Here is a 24,125-nt window from a genome sequence, read left to right as displayed (position 1 = left end):
GTCTTACTGTACTGTACTGTCTTACCTGTCTTGTGACCCCTCAAAAATGTTTTTGTAATTATAGACAAAACAGTGCCTCATTATTATGTTAATTTACATATTTAGATATGCAGCTCTTTTTCCTTAAATTGTCTACAAGAAATGAAATTAACTGATTTGAATTTGATAAGGCCAGATAGTAAATATTTTAGACTTTCGAGGCATACAGTCTCTGTTGCAGCTACTGTGCTGTTGTAGTATAAAAGTAGCCATAGACAGTACATAAACAAATGGATATGGCTGTGTTCCAATAAAACTTTATGGACAATGAAGTCTGAAATTTGAATTTCATATAATTTTCACATGTCAGGAAATATTCTTCTTTTGATTTTATTTTTTAATCACTTGCACTTTATTCCAGAAAAGCTACTTTTCACGAACCCATTCTAATTCAAATTATTTCAATTGAAAGAAAAGATCTTAATTTCATGAAATACTGAATTTTTTTGGTTTTTACTTTTTCTTTTTATTTATTTATTTATGCCACACCACGAAGCTTGTGGGATCTTAGTTTCCTGACCAGGGATCGAACCCAGGGCACAGGAGCGAAAGCACCGAGTCCTAACCACTGGACCGCCAGGGAATTCCCAACTTTTTCTTTTCTTTATAACAGAGCTGACAGGATTGAACATGTCAGGAATAAAAAAATTTAATTTGTAATCTGTATTCTCCCAAAGATTTTCCAAGTAACCTGTATTACTTGTTCGCTGTTCCTTTAACCTGAAAATATGAATAACACAAAATTCTTGTGGGGACTTCCTTGGTGGTGCAGTGGTTAAGAATCTGCCTGCCAATCCAGGGGGCATGGGTTCGAGCCCTGGTCCAGGAAGATCCCATATGCCGCGGAGCAGCTAAGCCCGTGTGCCACAATTACTGAGCCTGCGCTGTAGAGCCCATGTGCCACAACTACTGCAGCCTGTGTGCCTAGAGCCTATGCTCCGCAACAAAGAGAAGCCACCGCAATGAGAAGCCCGCGCACCACAACAAAGAGTAGCCCCTGCTCGCCACAACTAGAGAAAGCCCGCGTGCAGCAATGAAGACCCAACTCAGCCAAAAAATAAATAAGTAAATAAATTTATTTAAAAAAAAAAAACTCTTGTGAAGCTATTGAAGATTTTTCAAAGAAAAGAATCATATTATTTGTCCAGATAAAATCTAACATGTGTTTGTCAACCTAGTATTACTCGGTTCTCAGCTAAATCCTAAGAAATAAGATGGGATAACCCAAAATACAGCCTAGCACAATTTGGTGCTTTTTGTATATGGTTGGTATTTATAAATGATTGTTGTGCTAACTCCAGGTGTGATTATTAACAACATAAGTTGGCCTGGGCTTCAAATTAAATAGGTAGTATAGTTGATAAATGCTATAATAGCTTAAGAAGTAGGGTAAATAGATTTTAAGGTGAGTTTTTAAGTAAGGGTAGGACTTGGACTAGAATGAAAAAGGAGACAGAATTTGTGTGGTTGGAGAGAGGAATAAGAGATAAACAGTGGAAAGATGATCAGTGTCACCTTGAGAAGGGCTTTTTTGAAGGGTTTGGAGGCTTCCAGTTCTTTAGGGTTAACACTAAATAGGTCATATGAAGTATAATTTGAGTGCCACTCATTCTTGCAGACAGAAAAATTTGAAAGTCAGCTTGGACTGGGGTTTTCTTTTTACAGTGTGCAGCACTTATAGACTGCCATTGTGTGCTAGTTAGCTACTCCATCTAGTTCCCATTCAAGAAATGGTATTTTTAAGGCCTCTGCAGTAATGAAGAGTATAATCTTATCTCTACATCTGATCCGATGGCTTAGCTTGATAGACTCAAAATATGGAGACAGTAAAGGACTGTCTTTATCAGGTTAGTTCTCACCCTGTGGAAAGCTTTATGTTTGAGTGACCAACTTTATATATTAAGTGGCGTAACCTAGAGACCTTTTTTTTTTTTTTTTTGGAGTATAACTGTTTTACAATAGTGTGTTAGTTTTTCCTTTACAACAAAGTGAATCAGTTATACATATACCTATGTTCCCATATCTCTTCCCTCTTGCATCACCCTAGAGACCTTTTCATGCCTTTTGGTGCTAAAAGGGCTGGCTTAGAAAAGAAAAATAAAATTTAAATCAGTAAATATGTAGGAAAAAAATAAGGTCTGTATATTTTTCATTACAGGAGTGCCATGGAATGAACAGTATTTATATGGTTGTATAGTGTACAACATTAAACTCAGTTATTTGTAATATGAGCAACAAGGAAAAGGAAGTAAACAGGCTTTGGGTTTTACATAACGCAATTTTATCAGCCATGACACATTGAAGTATGAGGCATTGAAAAAACAGTAATTTCTCGTGTGTCCTACATTTGGTACATATTCAGATCAGGCTACATTAGCAAGAGTAGTATACCAAAACTTCACAGTGATTAACCTGGGGCCTTTAAGATTCAGAATTTCCCCATATAAAAATATTTTTTAATGCCTTTCAAAAGATTTTAACATTAAGTATTTAACTTTTCATTGTCATGTACTGAAGTGTTTGTTGACCGAGTAAATATTTCCTTGACTTTGCTATTATTGAGTTAACCAAAACTTTGTTTACCAAATCTCAGTCCTTAATATTCTCTTCTGAGTTGTTGTTTATCACAACAAGGCTGCATAGGTGCACTGCTACTTGTAGAACGATCTATCCCTGGAGTGTGACAGAATTTTAAGATTGCTGACAGAACATGTTTGTGGGTTCTACCCTGCTTTGGAGACAGTAATAACTCCAGGATGTAAAAAGAGACAGATCTACATATTTAGAAAGGAGTGGGGGGGCGGGAAGCCCATAACATTCATTCCCACATCCTGGCCCTCTTGGCCCTTTCATTCTGTAGATCCTCTCAAGCTTCTTTTACCTTTTGTTTTTCCATTGGAAAGGGATGTTGTGACTAGCATCTCTTGATCAGTAGTGTTATAACCCTTCTGGTTTTTCTTTCCCCAAAGCTCTGTGTATCACTATATTTGAACCAACTTTTCTGAGATGACTTTTTAAGGTAATGTTATGAGCTATTTCATTCCTCTGCTGGGATCTGATTTAACCTTTAGAAAACATGGGAGGGGCCTATATAATATACTAGATTCCAGATTGTATTTCCACAGGGCTAGTCTTGAATGTTCACTTGGAACATGCTTGATCCTGACACAGAATAGATTCACTACAGATCTTATTGCTGTCCATGACACATTATAAAACTTGTCTATATAAATTAGGTTTAGCACAAGCCTGAGCAGTGAGTGATAATTGAGTTTAAGTTAAGGCCCATTTCATACTAAAATAAGACCGTGAAAATTTTCTTCTTGCTTTGTAAATGTTCTTTTTGGGTGAGCTTTGCCTGTAATCAGTGCCTTGTACAGGACCAAAATAAAGTGGTTATTTATGTTGACTGATACCTGAACCACTTATTGGCCTTTGATAGGGTCTTTATCTAATCCTGCTGGGATTCATATCAGTGGCCCTAGGAGGCTGAGATGTTTCTCAAAGCTGCCGTTTAAATGGCAAAACCACTCATCTTATTTAGGTAATGCTAAAGTATATCCCTCTTGGTTTCATTAAAATCTGAACTTTAAATATTTGGTACAGTGGGTTGGGTTTAAACTTCTGCTTTAAAAATAATCTGTTAATGTTTGAGAAGCGCCTTTACTTTGTGGCTTTTGCAATGCAGCTAGTTCACGCTGTTTTTAAAAGGTTAAGTTAAAAGGCAGGGGCCTTAAATCCAGGGTTGCTTGAAGATGAAAAACTACAGAGGAATCCTACAATGAAAAGTTTTTCTGATGTGTCATTCCCATTGGAGGAGATATATATATATATATGCATATATATGTAAAACAGGTCCTGGCATAAAGTATAAAATTAGGGACACAATAAAGTTTTCTTGTATAGGTTTTGAGAAACTGGCACGCCTCAAAATAGCAGATGAGCAATGCAGTTTTTGCTAATGGCACTTGATGTGACTCAGAGCAAGGACCTACTATTGAATATTCTGCTAAAAATACCTTTAAATTCAAAGAATTTGACGATTTATTTTATTAACATGGCTACTTTACTAAAACATTTTCTGAAACCAAAAGCCATGATGATAATACATTTATAGTCTTATTAAAAGACTTTGTCATAGTTGGATAACCTAATAAACCAGAAAACTTTTTTTTTTTTTTCTACTCTAACTTAAGGTAGTGCCTGAAAACAAAGCCATTCAGTTACTGTTCAGGTAACCGTTAACACTGACTCAGCCTTGGGGCTTCTAAACCAACTATGGATAACCTTTTGTCCTGCCTCTACACCATTAACAAGAACAGTGTGCTAGCAAGAACAGTGTGCTACCATAAAAAGCTCTCATTACCTCAGCCAAAATCATTAATCTTTAAAAGGCATCGGTTTGGGTTTTGGGTTGGTTTTTTTTTTAACGTTTATCATCTAGTACATTTTCTTCTCTTGAAAATTTTTGGATTTATTGATTTGAAGGACAGTGTTCAAAATGAGCTGGTATACTGTAATCTATTTTTCTTCTCTCTAAATGATTCTGAAGACAACGCATTCATTAGATTTCTGTGTGATGACACAGCAGTCACTTTAACAGAATCTCAGTGCACTTATGGTTAGCTATTCCACACCAGATATCCAAGCTAAAATCAATTGCTTTGGGGATTCTAAACGTCTTTAAAATTACAGGTCTGTCTGGAATTGCAAGACAGTTATTAAGAAAGAAAATTTTGGTGGCCAGTTCATAATATAGCTCTTGTAACCCAGATTCTGAGATTGGAAATGTAACTTGATTAAGCTACTGCTTTAACTGTAATAAAACAGTAACTTCTTTAGATTTTTAATTTGGAATTTGTATACTTCCAAAAAAGATTTAAAGTACCTATAACTATTAAAGTAGTATTAGAAAGGTCATTTCGAATGCTGCAGAATACAGAACATCTTCAAGTATTTGGCTTAACAAAACATAATGAAATTTTGCCAAGCATAAATATTCACTCTGATGACATGGTGGCAAGGCTTTTCTTTGCAGAACAGTCTCTGCTCTCTTAACTGCCAAAGATTCTTCTCTCACCCTCAGTATGTGAGGTATACTTTGCGAAAAACATTAAAAGCAATTTAAATGATTAAGCAAATTTTCAGCAAAACTGCTTAACACACAAAATTATTGTATACCTAACAGAGTTTTCTGTTTAACTGAAAAGGTTACTAAAAATAATGTGTACTTGAATTCTTCCTCAGGATCTTTCTGGAATAGCAATCACATCTCTTTAAGATGAAAAGCACGGAATGAAATTCTTTTATGCTTTACTGTATTTGTGCTATTACAAAATATTATTAGAGCTTATACTGTTAGACCTGAACGGTCTCCGAGGGGTCCCAGCTCGCCCAAGAACCGCCAAGAGTCGAGAGTCGTTGCAACACGCAAGAGGTTTATTAGGAGCCGGTGCACCAGGGTTCCTTGGTCCTCACGCAGGAGGCCGAAGAGGAACCCCCCTAAAGGCGGAATCACATACATTTTATAGGTTTCAGTTTTCATTATGCAGAGTGTGGATATATCGAGGGTTTTTCTGATTGGTTTGTTTCGGACCGGAGTGGGGACTTGGCTCTAGTTCCTTGATTGGTTAGCTGTCGGATGCCTACTTTACATTTTCGTGTTTTTGTGGTGGGGGGGTTGAGTCACATGGGCGACCTTTAAACTCATTGGCTTAAGCGTTCTTACCCCCCCGCTGTACTTGTTTGCTCGCGGTTAGGGCATGTCTCAGACATGTCCTGTTTCCCAGGCCTTTGTCTCGGAATGGTTTCTGCCCAGGGGGACATTCCAGTATCTTATTTATATCCGCCAGCCGGAAAGCCCAACAAAAGTTCGTGGGTATCGATAGGGAAGTAGGGGTGTGAGTATAGTTAAGGCCCTACATTCCCCCCTTTTCTTTTTGCAATTAATTTCAATCATGGAATTTCAGCTTCTCTCTGCAAGCTTTGGTATTGTTGTCTTAGCATTAACATTTGTATTGTGCTGACACGCTGCCTGATAAAGGCTATCAAGCGATTTAAAATGCATGGTCCAAAAGTTAAGAGCAATAACAAAATACTGAGGGGTCCTAACAAGGTGGAAATTAAAGTAGTAAGCCAGGGAGATTTATCAAACCATGATTGGAACCATCCTTTTTGATTTTCCCTGTCTTGTTGCCTTTTATCTAAGCGCTCCCTAAGCTTGTCCATAGTTTTGGTGATAGCCCCAGAATGATCAATATAAAAATAGCACTCTTCTTTTAGTGCGGCACATAGTCCACCTTCCTTAAGGAACAGCAGGTCTAAGTCCCCTCCTGTTCTGCATTACCATTTCTGAGAGCGAGGTGAGTGATTCTTTTAACTGAGTTATGGAACTCTCTAACGCCTGGAGGTCGATATCTACAGCCTGTCTTAAGTTAGCATAGTAGTGAGGTTGTTGGATGAGGGCTGTTGCACCTGTTCCTACTCCGGCTGCCATTCCTAGTCCTAGGAGTACAGCCAGGGTGAGGGTTACGGGCTCCCTCTTAAATCTCCTTTTGCCTTCATATTCGTCTAGAAAGGATGAATCCGAATGATAGATGAGTCTGGGGACCAGCTGGACTAACACACAAAAGTCGGTTGAAGCATTGAGGACCTCTAGAGAAATGCAAGGGGTCAGTCCTGTGCTACATGCCCACCATCCATCCTGAGGAGGGAGGAGATATCCTGAGCCCTGTGGGAGGCTTGAATTAGTACAGAGATGTCGATGGGACGGGGGGGGGGGGGGGGGGCGTTCCTACACATGTACCGTTTCCTGATACTGAAGACAGGGTCAATTTACTATTTCCTTCTTGTTTCCATCGACATTGATCTGGAGAGTTGACATTACTAAAATTAGAACTATATCCTATAGCATCATAATAAGGGGGAGGAGCAGCATAGCAAAGCCAACATGATTTGGTAGCCTCTGGATTTGTGGCATTTAGGACCCCGAAAGCCGCCTGAACCAACGAGAGCATTCGGTCCTGGGGGGTTTTGGGTTTGATTATTATTTCTCTTGGTCTAGAAGTCTGGTTTTTTTTATCCCTGGTAGCATTGTGGGGGGGGCCAAGGGTAGCAGAGAATGTCCAATCTCAGGATTGGGGCCCATAGGAACGGGAGTAGGGGTTTCAATCTTTAACAGGATGGTCATTAGCAACCCATCATCATACCCACCTTTATAAAACCTGATACCCCATGAATGGCCATTTATCCAGTTTTTGTTTTTCTTCCCCGGTTCACTAAAAGAAATTTTAAGGGGATGGCACCAGTTTGAACATTCGGGTACAAAAGTTTGGAGATCTTCATGATGAGTGTAATTGGCCATTACCTTGATAAAGTCCCAGCTAGAGGTGGGTTTCCAGTAGGTGTCCCCTGTGGTTTCACATCCCCAGCTTTGGCAATAGAAACTTCCCGTTCCCCCACATCCATAATTCAGGGATTGGTGACGATGGGACCCAGGGCATACATAAAAGGGGTAGGCCCTGAGCCTGCTTCTTCGATATGAGTTATGACAACCCATCCCGGAGTAGTCGCCCCTGTTTAAGGTCACGGAAGGGACAGTGTTTTGATCGTAATGTTCTTCTAGATCCCAATAAGGGGCTCCTATGGCTAATTTACAAACGTCGGGGAAGAGGTCTGGCCACCAGGTCCAAGGGGCAGCGGTATGGCTAACAGACCATATTATATCTCCAGTTTGGGAAATTACCTGCCAGGTTAAGCGCTGGGGCAGGTGAGGACTAAAGTTACTCACAGCCAGTAGGGGTAACAAAGTCAGAGTTATGAGTCTGATGATCGCAGGAGCTTGAGCTTGAGTGGGTTGCTGGTCTTTTGGGCCCGCCATTCCGATGATGATGCAGACTCTGGCGCAGCTTTTACGTGTGAGGCGTGAATCCAAGCAGCGATGCCGTCTACCTTTATAGCCGTGGGGGTGGTGAGCAGGACGATGTATGGTCCTTTCCACCGAGGCTCTAGCGTCTGGGTTCGGTGCCGACGGACGTACACGGAATCTCCGACTTGGAAGGGATGAGCCTCTGCTGGTGTTCCGGTCGGTAAGCCTCTGCCAGCTGGGACCACACCTCCTTTTGGACCAACTGGAGTCCCAACAGCCTAGCATATAAGTCAGTGTTATTCTGGCAGTCAGGACTTATTTTTTCCCCTAGCGTGAGAAGGGGAGGTGGGGCCCCGTATAGTATTTCAAATGGAGTGAGATGATAGCGGGAGGGGGTATTTCTGGCCCGGAACAGGGCTAAGGGAAGGAGCACCGTCCAATCTGTACCGCCAGTCTCTATGGACAATTTAGTTAGGGTCTCTTTTAGAGTTTTATTCATTCTTTCTACCTGTCCTGAACTCTGGGGTCTATAGGCACAATGTAATTTCCAATCAGTCCCCAGGTATTTGGCCACATCCTGACTTACCTGGGTGACGAAGGCGGGACCATTATCGGACCCTATTACCTTTGGTGCCCCGAACCGGGGGAAAATTTTTTCTAAGATCTTCTTGGCTACCACAGTAGCTGTCTCCTTTTTCGTTGGGAAAGCTTCTATCCATCCTGAGAAGGTATCTATGAAAACTAGGAGATACCTGTTACCATACCTTCCAGGGCGTATTTCAGTGAAGTTGACCTCCCAATAGGTTCCTGGTCTGTCTCCTCTGAGCCTTTCCCGCTCTCAAGTTTTCCTTTATGGGAGTTTACCTGTTGGCATGGAATGCACTCCCGTGCAATCTGTTCAGCTAATTTGGTTAGTCCAGGGGCATCATAGCCTGTCTTGTGTAGTAGGGATACCATCTTTTTGGTTCCCAAGTGTGTCCATCTGTGAATCTGTTGTAGCATGGATTTTGCTTGTTGAGGAGACAATGTGTCTTTGGTTATGGCTGGGGGGGTTATTCCCCTGTCATTTGGTTCCCCAGGACTCTTGTCCGATAGTTCTAGTATGATTTCCCCTAGTGCCATTTTTCGTGCCACCCTATCTGCCATGTTGTTGCCCCTTGTCACCGGGGTATTGTCCTTCTGGTGCCCGGGGCAATGAATGATGCTGACTTTAGCGGGGAGCATGAGGGCAGCTAGCAGGGCCACTGTTTTTTCTTTGTTCTTAATTTCTTTGCCCGCTGAGGTGAGCAACCCTCTTTGTTGGTAGATGGCCCCGTGGACGTGGGAGGTAGCAAATGCGTACCTACTGTCCGTATAGATGTTTACCTTTTTGTTTTCTGCTAGTTCCAATGCCCTGGTCATAGCAATTAGTTCAGCCCGTTGGGCCGATGTCCCTTGCGGTAATGCGGCTGCCCAGATGACCTCTTTCCCATCTACCACAGCTGCTCCCGTCTGACGCTTACCTTCTTCTAGGAAACTGCTTCCATCGGTAAACCAGGTAATGTTGGCATCGGGGAGAGGCTGATCCATCAAGTCTGGCCTGCTACCGTGTGCTGCAGCCAGTACTTCCTGACAATCATGGATGATGGTGGTGCCTTCCAGGTCAGGGTCAGGCAGCAAGGTGGCCGGGTTAAGTCCTGTGGCTGATGTAAACTTAATACGGTCTGAATTTAACAGCAGAGCTTGGTAATGAGTCATTCTGGCATTTGTTAGCCACCTGTCGGGTGGCTGACGAATCACACTTTTTAATGCATGGGGGGCTGTTATCGTTAAGTTCTGTTCCAAAGTCAATTTGTCAGCATCTTTGACCAAAGCGGCCACGGCGGCGGTTATTTTTAAGCAGGCGGGCCATCCTGTTGCCACAGGATCCAATTTCTTTGATAGGTACGCAACCGGGCGATTCCAGGGGCCCAGTTTCTGAGTTAGTACTCCCTTTGCGATACCTTTATTCTCGGCCACGTACAGATGGAAAGGCTTAGTTACATCTGGTAGCCCCAAAGCCGGGGCTGATAGTAGGGCTCGTTTAATTTGGTCAAAAGCCCGTTGTTCTTTATCACCCCAAGCGAAAAGGATGCCGTTCTTGGTCAGGGGATACAAAGGGGCTGCTAATTCAGCAAACCCTGGAATCCATAGCCTACAGAATCCGGCCGTCCCCAAAAATTCCCTAACCTGTTTGGGACTGTTGGGGGCCGGTATCTGGGCAACGGTGTCTTTCCTGCTTTCCGAGAGCCATCTCTGTCCTCCTTTTAACAAGTACCCCAGGTAACTGACCTGTCGTTGACATATTTGTGCTTTCTTTGCTGAAGCCCGATATCCCAATGTCTCAAGTTCTGTTAACAGCCTCTCAGTTCCCCTGATGCAGTCTTCTTGGGTCTCAGCAGCTAAAAGAATGTCATCAACATATTGAAGTAGAGTTACCTGAGGATTGGATTCTCTATAAGATGCCAAATCCTGGTGGAGAGCCCCGTCGAAAATGGTGGGGGAGTTCTTGAATCCTTGGGGCAGGCGAGTCCAGGTCAGCTGGCCTGACATCCCAGAAGCTGGATCCTTCCACTCGAATGCAAAGTAGGGCTGGCTGAGAGAGGAGAGTCTCAGGCAGAAGAAAGCATCTTTAAGATCCAAAACAGTGTACCAAATGTGCTGAGGTGGAAGAGTACTTAAGAGATTGTAGGGGTTGGGTACCGTGGGGTGGAGGTCCGCTACCCGCTTATTCACCTCACGTAGGTCTTGTACCGGCCGGTAATCATTAGTTCCTGGCTTTTTAACTGGTAAAAGAGGGGTATTCCATGCAGATTGACACCTTACCAGGATCCCTAGTTCCAGCAACCTTTGTATGTGAGGACGAATGCCATCCCGGGCTTCTTTGCTCATAGGGTACTGGCGGACTGTCACCGGGATGGCGGTTGCTTTGAGTTCTACCACCACGGGGGGGCGATATTTTGCCATTCCCATACCGGCAGTTTCTGCCCAAGCCTGTGGAAACCTGGTCACCCAATCCTGCATATCAACTTGTGGAGGCGAGGGCACTTCATATAACCTATGTTCATCTTCCAGCTTCATAGTCAAAATTTGGAGTAATCTCCCTTTGTTGTCAGTTATGGTGGGCCCTTCTGGTTGAAAGTGGATTTGGGCCCCCACCTTAGAGAGTAAGTCCCTGCCTAGCAGAGAGTATGGGCACTCAGGTATGACCAAGAATGAGTGGGTTACTTGTCCCACCCCAAGGTCTACTGTCCTTCGTGTGGTCCATGAGTACTGCTTATTTCCTGTAGCCCCCTGGACCCATGACCTTTTAGTTGAGAGGGGGCCTTTTGGGTGGAGGAGGACTGAGTGCTGAGCTCCGGTGTCTACCAAGAACTGGACGGGTTCCCCCTCCCTTTAAGAGTCACCCTGGGCTCGGGGAGAGGGTCCGAGCCCTGACTTCCCTAATCTTCCTCTTCCAGGGTTAAAATTTTGTCTCTGGTTGGTTTTCCCCCGTTCTTCTTTTTAGGGCATTCTCTTGCCTAATGACCTTTTTCTTTACAGTAAGCACATTGATCCTTGTCTAATGGTCGCCTTTTATCCATTGTCCGCCCTTCCTGTCTATTCCTGTCTCTAATATTTCCTCCTCTGACTACAGTGGCCAGTATCTTACTCAAATTTCTCTCTTGCCGCTTGTCCCGCCTTAATTCACGGGCCTCTTGCTCCTTCTGCTTTCTTTCTTCCCTTTCCTCTTCTGTTTCCCTCTTATTATATACTTTATCTGCCTCTTTTACTAAGTCCTGAAGTGAGAAACCTTGTAGGCCATCCAGCCTTTGTAACTTCTTTCTAATGTCAGGGGCCGCCTGGTCAATAAAGGCCATTGCTATGGTGGCCTTATGTTCCTCAGAAGTTGGATCATAAGGAGTGAACCGTCTAAAAGCCTCCATTAAGCATTCTAGGAACACGGTTGGCGACTCCTGGGGCCCCTGAGTTACCTCTCTTACCTTGGCCAAATTAGTGGGGCGCCTGGCCGCTCCATGGAGACCTGCCACCAGAGCCTGGCGATACATCTTCAGGTGCTCCTTACCTTCTGGGGTATTGAAGTCCCAATTCGGCCTGACGAGTGGAAAACCGGCATCAATCTCGTTAGGCAACAGGGTAGGTTGCCCATTGGCGCCTAACACATTCTTTCTAGCCTCCAAGAGAACCCGTTGCCTCTCCTCAGTTGTGAGGAGAGTCTGGAGGAGCTGTTGACAATCGTCCCAGGTGGGTTGGTGGGAGAAGACAAGAGACTCTATTAAAGCAGTGAGAGCCTGTGGATTTTCAGAGAAAGTAGGGTTATGCATCTTCCAGTTATAAAGATCTGCAGAGGAAAAGGGCCAGTATTGGAGGGGCCTATTCCCGTGGTTATCGGGGGGGCCATATTCTCTAAGGGGTAGAGCGGTAGAATCCGGGGAAATAGCCCTCCGGCTTCTGGTGCCCGCCGAGGGACCCCCCCCCCCCTCTGCCACAACAGGTGGCCCTATTGGTGCGGAGGGTTGTGGAGCTGGGGGATCGGGAGGCGGTATGGGGTCTAGGGCTGGAGGGTAAGGTGGTGGTGGGGGATCGAGGAGAAGCAGATCGGACTGCAAGTCTGGATATATTGCCTTTGGTGGGTCCGGGGCTGCAGATGACTTCTCGGCGTCTGGGGCTTTTTTCAGGGCCAGTACTTCCGACCGTGCTGGTGCGCATGCAGACATGCCTGTTGAGGGAACAAAGGGCCGGACCCACGGAGGCGGGGAGAGAACCAGATCTTCCCAGACCAGGATATATGGTATCTGGTCTGGGTGTCCGTGGGGTCCTGTGTTAAAGACCCTAGACTTGACTAGCCTGACCTGATCTAACAGAAAGGATCCCTCGGGTGGCCACCCCGTCTGAAATGTAGGCCACTCAGAGGTACACAGCGTTTGCCATCTCCCTTTCCTTACTTCTACCGAAAGGTTGTGGGCCCTAGCCCTAACTTCGGTCCAGTGACTTAGTGTGAGAGAGAGAAGAGTCGTCATAGTTTGTCCCATTATCGTCCGTCAGGACAAAGATAGAGCACAGGAGAACAATAAAATTTCAGAAGACACACATTAATATTGCCGCCGCGAGCTCGTTTTAAAACTGAAACCAACTCAGATTCAGATGGCAGTTTGTATATCCTGCCAGGACCGGGTGAAGAGGAGACAAAATTTGTCTCTCCTTCCAGATGGACCACCAGGGCGTCCCCCGGGGTCCGTGGACGCCAGCTATTGGCACGTCTGCCTAGCCAGGAGTCCAATACAGACTTTACAGCGAGCCGGTTCGCAGGCTTCTTTCTGATGGTGGCTTACAGAGGACAGAAGACAAACAGACAATTAGGCCTACCTGATACCTCCGACTCCCGATGTTCTTGTGACCCGGGGGCGAGTGGGGATCCCGGACGAGCCCCCAAATGGTAGACCTGAACGGTCTCCGAGGGGTCCCAGCTCGCCCAAGAACCGCCAAGAGTCGAGAGTCGTTGCAACACGCAAGAGGTTTATTAGGAGCCGGTGCACCGGGGTTCCTTGGTCCTCACGCAGGAGGCCGAAGAGGAACCTCCTAAAGGCGGAATCACATACATTTTATAGGTTTCAGTTTTCATTATGCAGAGTGTGGATATATCGAGGGTTTTTCTGATTGGTTTGTTTGTTTCGGACCGGAGTGGGGACTTGGCTCTAGTTCCTTGATTGGTTAGCTATCGGATGCCTACTTTACAAATATTTTCATGTTTTTGTGGTGGGGGGTTGAGTCACATGGGCGACCTTTAAACTCATTGGCTTAAGCGTTCTTACCCCCCGCCGTACTTGTTTGCTCGCGGTTAGGGCATCTCTCAGACATGTCCTGTTTCCCAGGCCTTTGTCTCGGAAAGGTTTCTGCCCAGGGGGACATTCCAGTATCTTATTTATATCCGCCAGCCGGAAAGCCCAACAAAAGTTCGTGGGTATCGATAGGGAAGTAGGGGTGTGAGTATAGTTAAGGCCCTACAATACTTTAGCACTAAAGTACTGGGAAGGTTATTAATCGATAATGAATACCGTAGATGCCTTAATGCTGTTAGAAGACACGATGCCCCCAGCTTTGAAGCGCTTGCATTCCCAAACACTGCTAGTTTACACTGTTGAGGCGGTCCCACTGAAATACACCGCTAATATTTAATCCCTTTCTCCAAGAGTGTACCACACCGAGGAAAAACATTGTTTTACAAGCCATCTTTAACCTAATTATCTAAATCTTTGAGGCTCATTAATTATTTGATATGGCTGGAAAAAAAATCCTCTTACTACAATTTTAGTCCAATTCTTTAGCGTATTTATGACACTCAAATTCTTCACCAAATTTATTACTCAGCTAGACCCATATATACGTCCGCCAAAATGTCCGCAGAAACGTTAAGAAAGGCTATCACAAGGCCAGTTTGAGATACCTCATAAATCGCCTTCACTGCCCTTTGAGTCAACTGTTTAACGTCCCAAGAGACTACTAGTTCTGTTAGAACCTAAGCGTCAGCTTCTCCGACAGTCAGAAGGGCATGCGTAAGGGCAGATAGGATTTTTAAACCCCAGTTTAGTGTTTCAGTGCCCCCCACCCACCACATGAGACTAGGCGGGGGAGGAGCGCTGCAGCCGGCTGCCAAGAGCGCTCTACATGGGGGCCGTTTCCCTGAGTCACGGAGAGGGCGGGAGGCTGGGCCCATCTGCCCACGCCACGTCCTCTTCGTAAGGGACTACGTTTAAACAGGCAGGGCCCACTGGGAAAGGGAGCAGCACCGCCATTCCTCAAGGCGGCCCAACAGCCACCTCATTCCCAGGAGACGCCGCACTTCCCTAGAACTCGCTCTGCATTCCGGCAGCAATCAGCCGACCTTTCCTGACCAGCGTCACGTGCACCCGGAAGTACGTGGGTGAGACCTAAAGCGCCCACGGAAATGACGTTGGTCGCCCCTAGTCGCATGATGTGGCAAAATGCGAAAAAAGGGGGGGAGGGAGGGAAGAGCAGGCGACTCGGGAAAGTGATGAGACAAAAAGTAGTCCCTCCGATTCCTCTATTTATCTCCGTGTCGCAGCAGTAAGCGAGGCTCTCAGCGCCCTGCGCCCCGCGCTACGAATTCCTGCGTCCCGATGCACTGCGGCGCTCCGTGGAGGAGTACATAAGGCGGAGGGGGTGAGGTGACCTGGGCGGAGTTCTGTCGCCAGGATCCTTCCGCAGGGCTCAGCCGTTTCCGGAGTCTGCGCTGCGCCCGGTTCCGCCATTGCGGCTCTCGCGGACCCTGGAGCCTCCGCCCCCGACCTGAGCTCTTTCGTCTGCCTGCCAGTTTCCTGCGTCCCCGGAGACTCTCCTGCTGAGCCCAGCCTCCCCCCTCCCCCTTCTCCTCCTCTCCCTTGGAGAGCCCGGGCAGCCACTGCCCCGCAGCCCCAGTGACAGGAGGAGACCATACACCCCCGACAGCGCCATGGCCCAGATTCTGCCAATTCGTTTTCAGGAGCATCTTCAGGTGCGGTGGGCCCGAGCTAGTGAGGGCTGTGGAGAGAGGGAGGTAGGAAGGAAGAAGCTGAGTCTGAGCCCAAGCAAAAAGAGGAGAATCGGGAGGGGGGGGGAGGATGGTGGTGGTGGTATCGGTTCCTGGGGTAGATGGAGGATGGGGCACTATCTTGGAAAGCTTGAAGGGTTAAATGATGTGGGGCTTGGGTGGAAAGGAAGCGAGTCGGGGTGCATAGGGCAGTGAGGCCATACCTGGGTTTGAAGGCCTCTCTATCTTCGCTTCCTGGATGGCAAGAACTGCGCATAATAACCCTTCCACGCCTGGTTTTATTCAGTTCATTCATTTGGGTACGTTGCGGGGCGAGGGGGGGGGTTCTCCCGCGTTTCTTCCGGAGCAAGAATTCTCTTCCCCTAGGCCAGCGCAGGCTGTCACCTCCCATTGCTCTCTTCCCTTTCCCCCATCGTGTCTGCACCCGGGAGTTGTGGCGCGGGTGGGCTGGGGAGAGGCAACCTTTTTTCTTCCTCTCTCTGCGGCTCTCAACGGGAAAGGCACCTTCCCCGGGCATGCGGCGAACTGCAGTGGCTCCTCACTTGCCTTCCTCGAGGCCGTAGGAACAGGGAAGCTCACTGAAGGAAAAGAAAGAGGATAGAATGGGGGAACGTATTTCTCAGGGCGGTGTCAATTTCAGAGTGCGTGGGGTCAAGGTTCCTAAGGGGACTCGCCTTTTTTCACTTTCTTAATGTCTCCGGGAATGGTGGGGCTTTTATCCCCTCTTCGGTTCTAGAAGGGAGAAAAGAGTTGTTCAGAGGTTATCTTTGGGTCTGCTGGAGTCTAGCAGCTAGTTGGCTTGGCGTGAGTACTTCGCTCAGGATTGCATGGAATTGAACGACCCCTGGGGATAGAGCACACCTGCCCTGAGATATGCGAGGTTATTTGGTCCGTAATTGGTTTCCTTTAGTAGGTTCTAGAGTACTTCCCCATGGTGCATTATCCTGTAGGCAACGGACTGTCTTATCTGGAAGCTTGCCCATAGCGGGCCCAGGCAGGTGATCATTGGAGGGTTTGACTGAATTAAGTCTCTTCTAAGCTTCTGATTTTCCTGGTTCACCAATCCTGGTTTTACTTTGGCTGAAATAATTTATTCATAAAGTATGCTTTCTTTCTAATTACCTCCTTAAAGAGGTCTGTCTCAGCTCAGTCATTTGAAGGACTAATTCGTAATGCTAAGAGATGCCAGTGGTTTGACATGACACTAATACTAATGGCCTCTTGGACACTATACCATTGAAGGCTGTTTACTTTCTGCCATTGTTATAACAATAAATGTTAATTAAAAGGTTTCATATTCTGGCTATCAACATGATTTCATTTTTTTTACAGGTATCACCTTTGCTTGCATCAGCAAGACTTCTTTGTCTTGAAATGTAATGAATTATAAATCTTTACTCAAAAAATGAGTTAAGTAATGTACTTTATTCAGTCATTTTTGGTTTTCAGATAACTCATCTGATGTAATAGAACACTATTTTACAAAAGGTTAAAAAACATTGTGACAGAATGGACACAGAAGTTTTTGTTTATGGTCCATCCAAATTTGTATTGCTGTCGTTACTTCTGTTGAATGTGGAGTGTTAGGAAAATAATGTTTTTGAGTGTGAGGGGAAAACACAACCTTGTCCTGACACTAAAGTGCTTCTGGAATATAATCTTCCTGAAGACAAAAGTGTGTAAAATCATACACAAGAAAAGCAGTTATAGTTGCTGTTTACTTTACAAAACAGGTATAGCCCACTAGTAAATCTTGTTTCTTGACTGGTGGTGGTTTGAGCAATAGTTTTGCATTTTTGTTAATGAGGAGACAAGATTGTTGAATAATCCCAAAGACTGGACTCCAACCATGTCACTGATTGAAGACAGATTTAATATGGGTCTGATTTCTAAGTGGTTCAGAGTATTTGCAGACACTTGAGTGAAGCCATTTCCTTCTCAAATACTTTGAAGAGTTGCATATAAAGTAGCTTTGCAAATAAACTTGAAGAATTCAGTCATTCATTTTTTTAGAGTAGTATATATGCCATGACTAAGTTTAAGCTTGCTTTGGTGATTGTGTACTCAAGCTGATAATGATTAATTATTGTGCAGAGCCCCAATCACCAACCTCTTCCAGGATAATATAATTCCTGACTTCATTTTTATCCCTTGCTGTATAAAAATTAATAAGGATAATTTTAATTGGCATTTTAGGTCTTTGACCTCTTAGCCCCTGCCAGTTTGCTAAGTAGCAGAAAACTTTCTGAAACACTTAGGATAAAAATTGGGAACAAGAATTGAGGAACTTGTGTGTAGAGTTAACCTGTGAAATCTTCAAAGGGTGAACTGTAAATGAATTTTTATACCATGGAACTTCTTTGGCCAACTGAAAGGTCTGTCATCAAGGATTCAGAGCTACATCAAATGAAGCTTAATATTTTAAGTTATAAAGGAGTTTTTTTTTTTTTTCTTTTTTAGGATGTTTAGGCTGATAGCAGTGAACCGATGAGTGCCTATTTGAGCAAGATTTTGCTAGGATTGCAGGTTCTGAAAAAAATCCTAGGCTACCTATAGTGTTGCCTGCAACTCTGATTTCTTGGCTCATTAAGTATCTTTATGCCATTTGACATATTCTGCTGTATTCTCAGGTTCTTTGGGTCTGCAATTAAAAATCTCCCAACCCTATTCTTTTCCCTTTGATCCATAAATGTGTTGTGCATTCAATGGTAGGGGTTCTTGCTATGATTATTTTAATTTGCAAAGAGAAAGCAATGCTGAGTATTAACTGGGATATGTTATATGCTTAACTGTACTGCCTGGACGAGGCATACTGCTTGGAATTATGTTGCAGTCTACTTTAGGAATAACTTCCGAGTTTAAGATGTATCAAGGTTTTCAGAATTTTCCTAATGGTCAATTTACTCAAAGGGGTGTGGCTAATTCTAGTGAATGTGCTTTCACTCTGTTCAGGAAATAATTTAAGGCATGAAACTGTGTGTGTAGAATCACAATCATTTTCATTTTGGTGTGCAGTGAAAGACATGATTTTAGAAACCTTAATGATATTTGAATTATATTTAACAGGATGTTTTTCTGTCATTGTTACTGTGTGGCTTTTGCTTTTTGAGAGTTACTATCCAATAGAACTTTCTTCCATGATGAAAATTTATACTAGCTACATAGGCATATTGAGCACTTGAAATGTGGTTATTGTGACTGAGGGACTAAATTTTTACTTTTATTTCTTTTCAATTAATGTAAATGTAAATAGCTACATGAAGCTATTGACTATGACATTGGACTGCACAATTACAGGCCATTCTGATGTGCTTTGTAAGAGTAAAGATTTATCTGGCCACCCATATTTATGTTTAGAACATTTTGTTACCTAAAATTAAAACATTCATTAATAGAAAGTGTTGGTTGAATACTGTCTCAGTATTCAGTGATGATATACTCAGTACTCAGTATTCTGAGTATTCACTCAGTATAAGTGATGATGAACAGTGACTAGTGAATGGAAGGAGCAGCAGACTTCCTTTCTTGTGAGAGTCTGTTGTGTCCTATGAATGTGGCTGTGTGCTTCCAAGTCTTCACCTAATTCCCCCAGACATCCTTCTTAAACAGTAGGAGAAAGTGAGACTCAAACTAGTGCCCAAGGGAACCTGTCAACAGTGGGGTTTGAACGTAGGTCTTCTGACACTAAATATTTTGAAGAAAAACAATGATTGGCCTTAAGAGGAGAAGTTATCAGTATCCTGGTGTGCTTTTTTATCTGTTGGACTTTGCCCTGAGAAGGTGACTTCTCTTCTGGTTTAACCTGTGGTTAATGATGAGGTATAGGGGTTTGGAGGTTTTTTTTTTTTTTTTTTTTGCATTACGCGGGCCTCTCCCGCTGCGGGGCACAGGCTCCGGACACTCAGGCCCAGCAGCCATGGCTCACGGGCCCAGCCACTCTGCGGCACGTGGGATCCTCCCGGACCGGGGCACGAACCCGTGTCCCCTGCATCGGCAGGCGGACTCTCAACCACTGCACCACCAGGGAAGCCCGGGTTTGGAGGTTTTTGAGACCAGTTCCATCCAGTAGAAAAATACGAGCCACTTCTGTAATTCTACATTTTCCAGTGGCCATATTAAAAGTAAAAAAATGGTGAAATTAATGTCTCATTTAACTCATTGTACACCAAATGTTATAATTTCAACATGCAATCAGTATAAATTTTTCAGATGAGATATTTTACATTCCTTTTTGGGGGGCGGGGTACTGAATTTTCAAAATCTGTATGTATTTTACACTTAGAGCACATCTCAATTCAGACCCTATTTTCATTGGATATATTTGACCTGTATTTAGCTTTCATAAAATTTACAGTTGGAAAAGCAGGTTTGCATATGTAGGTTTTTCCAAACATAAGTTTTCCATAATTGACTCAATTATCAGTTACTATTTAATTTTAATTAACTTAAACTTGAATATTCAGTCAGAGTAGCCACATTTGAAGTTCTCAGAGCCACATGTGGCTTGTGAAATGTCACTACAGTATTGCAGAGAGCAGGTTAAGACTAACCTCTTGCTCCTTTTTTCTCTGTAAAATATGTTACCGTGAAGGTAACATACTCACAAAGTTACCGTGAAGGTCTGGGATCATATATGTGAAAGTACTTGGTGTAGCACTTGAAGGGTATTAATTGTTGGCTATAGAATTTTTGTCTAGTATATTTTATTCAGGTATCTCTTAACCAGTGATAACATTTTATTTTGCAGATTTAAGACCTAGATTTTTATGGTTTATAAATATTTGGTACTCACCTGAGATTTGAGTATTTACTATATATCAACAGTTATGTTACACTAGGGACAAAGTGGTGAACAGAACTGACTGCAGCTTGCATTTGTGCTTGCATTGATTAGTTGGCAGAGGCTGTCCACACATAATTGTAATCATGGATGTTATTGAATTTGATATTGTGCAGGATTTAATAACAATATTCATATGACACAAAATTGATTCTGCTCTGAAACTGCCCAAAAGGAAGAAAAAATTTTAATTAATCTTTTATAATATCCCATGAGTGCTCACATGTGCCATTGGTACATCTTTAATTAGTGTTCCTTGGTCAGACTCCTGATAAACCACATCTGATAAAATACCCACTTGGAATGCCAGTCAGGCCTTTGTTAGTATTTATATGTCCTATAAGATGGTAGTGCCGAAGTGTATGTTCTCACTTAGATAGGAAGTGAGTTCATAGCTGATATTTTAGTCCATCATATTAGAACAAGGCTGTTTTTTAAAATTTATTTACATAGCCATGCTAAAGCTATTTCATAAAATCAAATTCTAAGCCATAGCAAAGTTTCCAGCTCTTAGGTATCTTTTCTTTTCTCCCCCACAGTTCTTGGCCAAGTGCCTGAGGCTAATGCTCTTAACTCATGGTGGGGCAGGAGGCTTGGATCTGAATGTATTATGCAAAACCCATCTGTCAGACTCAGATTTTTGTGTCTCTTCTTTTGTGTTATGAAAGACATAATTTAAGATAGTTTACATAATTTATGATAGCTTATCCTAGTTCAGAGGGAATAACTATTCATCAAATCCTAATTGTCCTGAAATCTACAAGATCAAAATAAGTTGACCATTATAGCTATTTGAGCACCTACTGTGTACCAAGACCTCTGCTAAATCTTTTATGTTTATGATCTCATTTGATTGGCAAGAACATCCCTTCAGGTAGGTAGGGTTAGCCTTATTTTGCAGATGGGGAAACTGAAGTTCATAGCAGTTAACCTGTAGAGTCACACAGTGAGTGGGTGGTAATATTTCCTCTTCTTTCATTGTGGCACATGGCCTCATTTGGTGAGTGATCTGTATAATTTGTATGTATGCTGTGGTGTTCTTTGATGTATACATTCTACTAGTATGTTTTTAGGTCAGTAATTTTTATATTATGAGAAAATTAGGGGCCAGTGAACCAACATCTGGATTTTCTGTGCCTTAAATGGTTATTGGGATGATGTTTTTTAAAGGGCTTTATCCAAGTTCCCACTAAAGAATTGTGCAGAATGATTGGAATCAGGTTAACTTGTAATAACCAAGATTATCTATATCCCTGTCATAAGGCTGAACTTCTCAAATTTCTCTTAGACTTTTCCTTTGTGACAAGACAGTGAATATGTTCCAGTCTGAAGCCACTTGTGAAAGCAGGAAACTTCTGCTTTCTATTTTACTAGGAAACTTCTGCTTTCTATTTTACTGTATTATTTATGTTTTTGTGTTTATTCTAATGTAAAACTTGAATAGAACTCAAGGAAGACTGTTATGCTTGGGGAGGGAGGACGGGAAAAGTGGGAGTAGAACATGCTTGCTCAGTTTGAATAGCATAACCATAGAGGGGAAAATGACTACACATTTGTAGGATTATGCTTTGGAGACAGAACTGCCAGTAATACTGGTACTTCCTTTTCTGAATCATTGGGTAAGTAAGGACTTTTCTTTAAGTTCTGAAGTACAGCAGATTTTATTATTTATTTATTTGGCCATGGTGTGCAGCAGGCGGGATCTTAATTCCACAACCAGGATCGAACCTGTGCCCCCTGTACTGGAAGCACGGAGTCTTAACCGCTGTACCACCAGGGAAGTCCCCTGAAGTATGGCAGATTTTAAACCTTTTTTTTGAAAGAATAGGAACTGGGTCCATTAAAACCATATGATCATGTTAAAAAATTTAAATTCTGCAATATACTGTTGTGGAAAATGTTTCACATGTTTAATTCGAGCTCTGTCTCTTTAGCTTTTCTCAACTTCCTCTTTTATTAAATATTTAAAACAATACTTTCTGGCAGTTGTAAAGTTACCCTATAGTATGTGGTTGTATTTATATCATGATACTTAGCCCATACAGACACTCAGATATTAATCCTTAGCCCCTATGCTGGAGGGGAGTCTCTATCCAGTTGAGTTGAACATACATGCTATGCTCAAGGAAAAAATTACCCATTTACCCAGTTATTGAAGACAAGATCTTAGAGTTATACCAGACTCTCTCCTCCTTCTCATTTTCTACATCCAGTCCATTTCTGAAGTAGGAAAGGTGATTGCAGTGTTTAATGACCCCTGTCTGTTGAAACTGGGAATCATGGTAGATGAAAAATGAGAATTGAGTTGAGAGTTTCCTTCATCTTTTGCTGACCAGCTGCTCATCTGAGAAAGAGGACTTAAAAACCACTAAAGTGGACAGAGGGAAGCCAAAGACTATCCACATATGCTCAGCTTGGCAAAAAACTAACTTTGGGTAGATCTCATTATTTGAAGATTAATAATTAGGGAAAAAAACCTATAGGGAGAACGTGGTTTACAAAATCCATCTCTTTCCCAACTCTCTACAGTACTTTACATTCTTTCCTATTGAACTGTGTAAATCTAAGGCAGGTGTCTTTTTATAACCATAAAATACTCCGCAGGAAAGAGTTTCCTTATATTAAAAGTCTTACCAAGTGTCTGTATTACTGAGTCCTTTACAGTTTGCTTCTGTTTGAATTGAATACTACAACACTGTTCAGGGAAGGCTACCATGGACTTGAAATCAGCTGGATTGGTAAGAGGTAAATTTAACACACCTAATAATTATTCCTCTTTGTATGGCTTCACAATTACAACTGTTGGATGTTGTAAACAAACATTTTAAATTTCACTTAAAAACCAGTCCATTAGGGAGGTGTTTCTGGATATTGTAATCCAAAAACAAGTGTAAAAACACCTCTCCTAATACAGAAATAGAAATTTGAGGCATGTTATAAATTTCCCATGATGGTACCATAATGAATTTTTAAAAAGCACTTTGATGGAACGCAGATGACTTTCCACTGCTAATGAAGACACTGATGTAAAAAATGTGCATGAAGAGTTTAAAATGGTTTCTGAAATATGAAGAGTAGAAAAACATTTCCGAGTTAATTATTTTATAATTTTAAATGTCTATATAAACTGTCAAATGACTACATGAATTATATATTAAGCATATCTAAAATTAAAATTAACTGTTTTGTTTTTTGGTTTTTTTTTTTTTTTTTTTTTTTTTTTTTTTTTTTTTTTTTTTTTTTTTTGCTGTACGTGGGCCTCTCACTGTTCTGGCCTCTCCTGTCGCAGAGCACAGGCTCCGGACACGCAGGCTCAGCGGCCATGGCTCACGGGCCCAGCCGCTCTGCGGCACATGGGATCTTCCCGGACGGGGCCACGAACTCGTGTCCCCTGCATCGGCAGGCGGACTCTCAACCACTGCGCCACCAGGGAAGCCCAAAATTAACCATTTTAAAGTGAACAATATAGTGGTATTTAGTACATTTACAGTGTTTTGCAACCCTCACCTGTATCTAGTCCAAAACATTTCATTACCCCAAAAGGAAACTCCATATCCATTAAGCAGTCTCCTGCCTCCCTCCTCCCATCCCCCAGCAACCACTCATGTGCTTTCTGTCTCTATGAATTTATCTATTCCTAGAAATGGAATCATACAATGTGTGACCTTTTGTGTCTAATTTCCTTCACTAAGCATACTGTTTGAGGTTTATCCATGTAGTATGTATTAGTACTTCATTCATTTATGGCTGAATAATACTCCATTGAAAGGATATACCACATTTTATTTGTCCTTTCATCGATCATGAACATT

General features: G+C 43.0%; 3 protein-coding genes across 7 annotated transcripts in view; 1 reads left to right on the top strand and 2 right to left on the bottom strand.

Annotated features, from left to right (window-relative positions):
* Window positions 1-6,989: 6,989 nt before the first annotated feature.
* Window positions 6,990-10,178, bottom strand: LOC136793238 (uncharacterized). The gene is made up of 3 exons (XM_067021527.1): window positions 10,115-10,178; window positions 8,671-10,065; window positions 6,990-8,184 (listed from the first exon to the last, which is right to left on the bottom strand). The coding sequence occupies exons 1-3, from the start codon at window positions 10,176-10,178 to the stop codon at window positions 7,085-7,087; spliced, it is 2,559 nt and encodes an 852-aa protein (XP_066877628.1). The 3' UTR covers window positions 6,990-7,084.
* Window positions 10,179-10,402: 224 nt separating this feature from the next.
* LOC136793138 (uncharacterized) lies at window positions 10,403-12,725 on the bottom strand. Its single transcript, XM_067020454.1, has 2 exons — window positions 11,991-12,725; window positions 10,403-10,520 (listed from the first exon to the last, which is right to left on the bottom strand). The coding sequence occupies exons 1-2, from the start codon at window positions 12,640-12,642 to the stop codon at window positions 10,462-10,464; spliced, it is 711 nt and encodes a 236-aa protein (XP_066876555.1). The 5' UTR covers window positions 12,643-12,725; the 3' UTR covers window positions 10,403-10,461.
* A 1,991-nt stretch (window positions 12,726-14,716) lies between these two features.
* Window positions 14,717-24,125, top strand: part of CLTC (clathrin heavy chain) — a 66,280-nt gene continuing 56,871 nt past the window's right edge. Inside the window, exons 1-2 of one of the 5 annotated variants that reach the window (XM_059047670.2) lie at window positions 14,717-14,838; window positions 15,012-15,437. In XM_059047670.2, coding sequence (XP_058903653.1) covers window positions 15,396-15,437 — 42 coding nt within the window. In that variant the 5' untranslated portion in view covers window positions 14,717-14,838; window positions 15,012-15,395. Of the gene's footprint in view, window positions 14,839-14,929; window positions 15,438-16,810; window positions 16,883-24,125 lie in introns of those variants that run through there. The other 4 variants (XM_067020450.1, XM_059047672.2, XM_059047671.2 and 1 more) reach the window with 4 other exon arrangements.

This window comes from Kogia breviceps, chromosome 19 (genome assembly GCF_026419965.1).
Source record: "Kogia breviceps isolate mKogBre1 chromosome 19, mKogBre1 haplotype 1, whole genome shotgun sequence".
Classification (NCBI taxonomy): Eukaryota; Metazoa; Chordata; class Mammalia; order Artiodactyla; family Physeteridae; genus Kogia; species Kogia breviceps.
This window is presented reverse-complemented; position numbering and strand designations above follow the sequence as displayed.

What these genes read in the sequence shown, in the direction of transcription:
- LOC136793238 (XM_067021527.1), bottom strand. Translation starts at nt 10,178, where the DNA reads ATGGCTCTCGGAAAGCAGGAAAGACACCGTTGCCCAGATACCGGCCCC. An exon ending in CCCCCAACAGTCCCAAACAG is followed by an intron (nt 10,066 to 10,114) that starts GTTAGGGAATTT and finishes TATGGATTCCAG; the next exon opens with GGTTTGCTGAATTAGCAGCC. An exon ending in ACTGAAATACGCCCTGGAAG is followed by an intron (nt 8,185 to 8,670) that starts GTATGGTAACAG and finishes CTTATATGCTAG; the next exon opens with GCTGTTGGGACTCCAGTTGG.
- LOC136793138 (XM_067020454.1), bottom strand. Translation starts at nt 12,642, where the DNA reads ATGTCTGCATGCGCACCAGCACGGTCGGAAGTACTGGCCCTGAAAAAA. An exon ending in GGACTTCAATACCCCAGAAG is followed by an intron (nt 10,521 to 11,990) that starts GTAAGGAGCACC and finishes CTCCTCTCTCAG; the next exon opens with CCAGCCCTACTTTGCATTCG.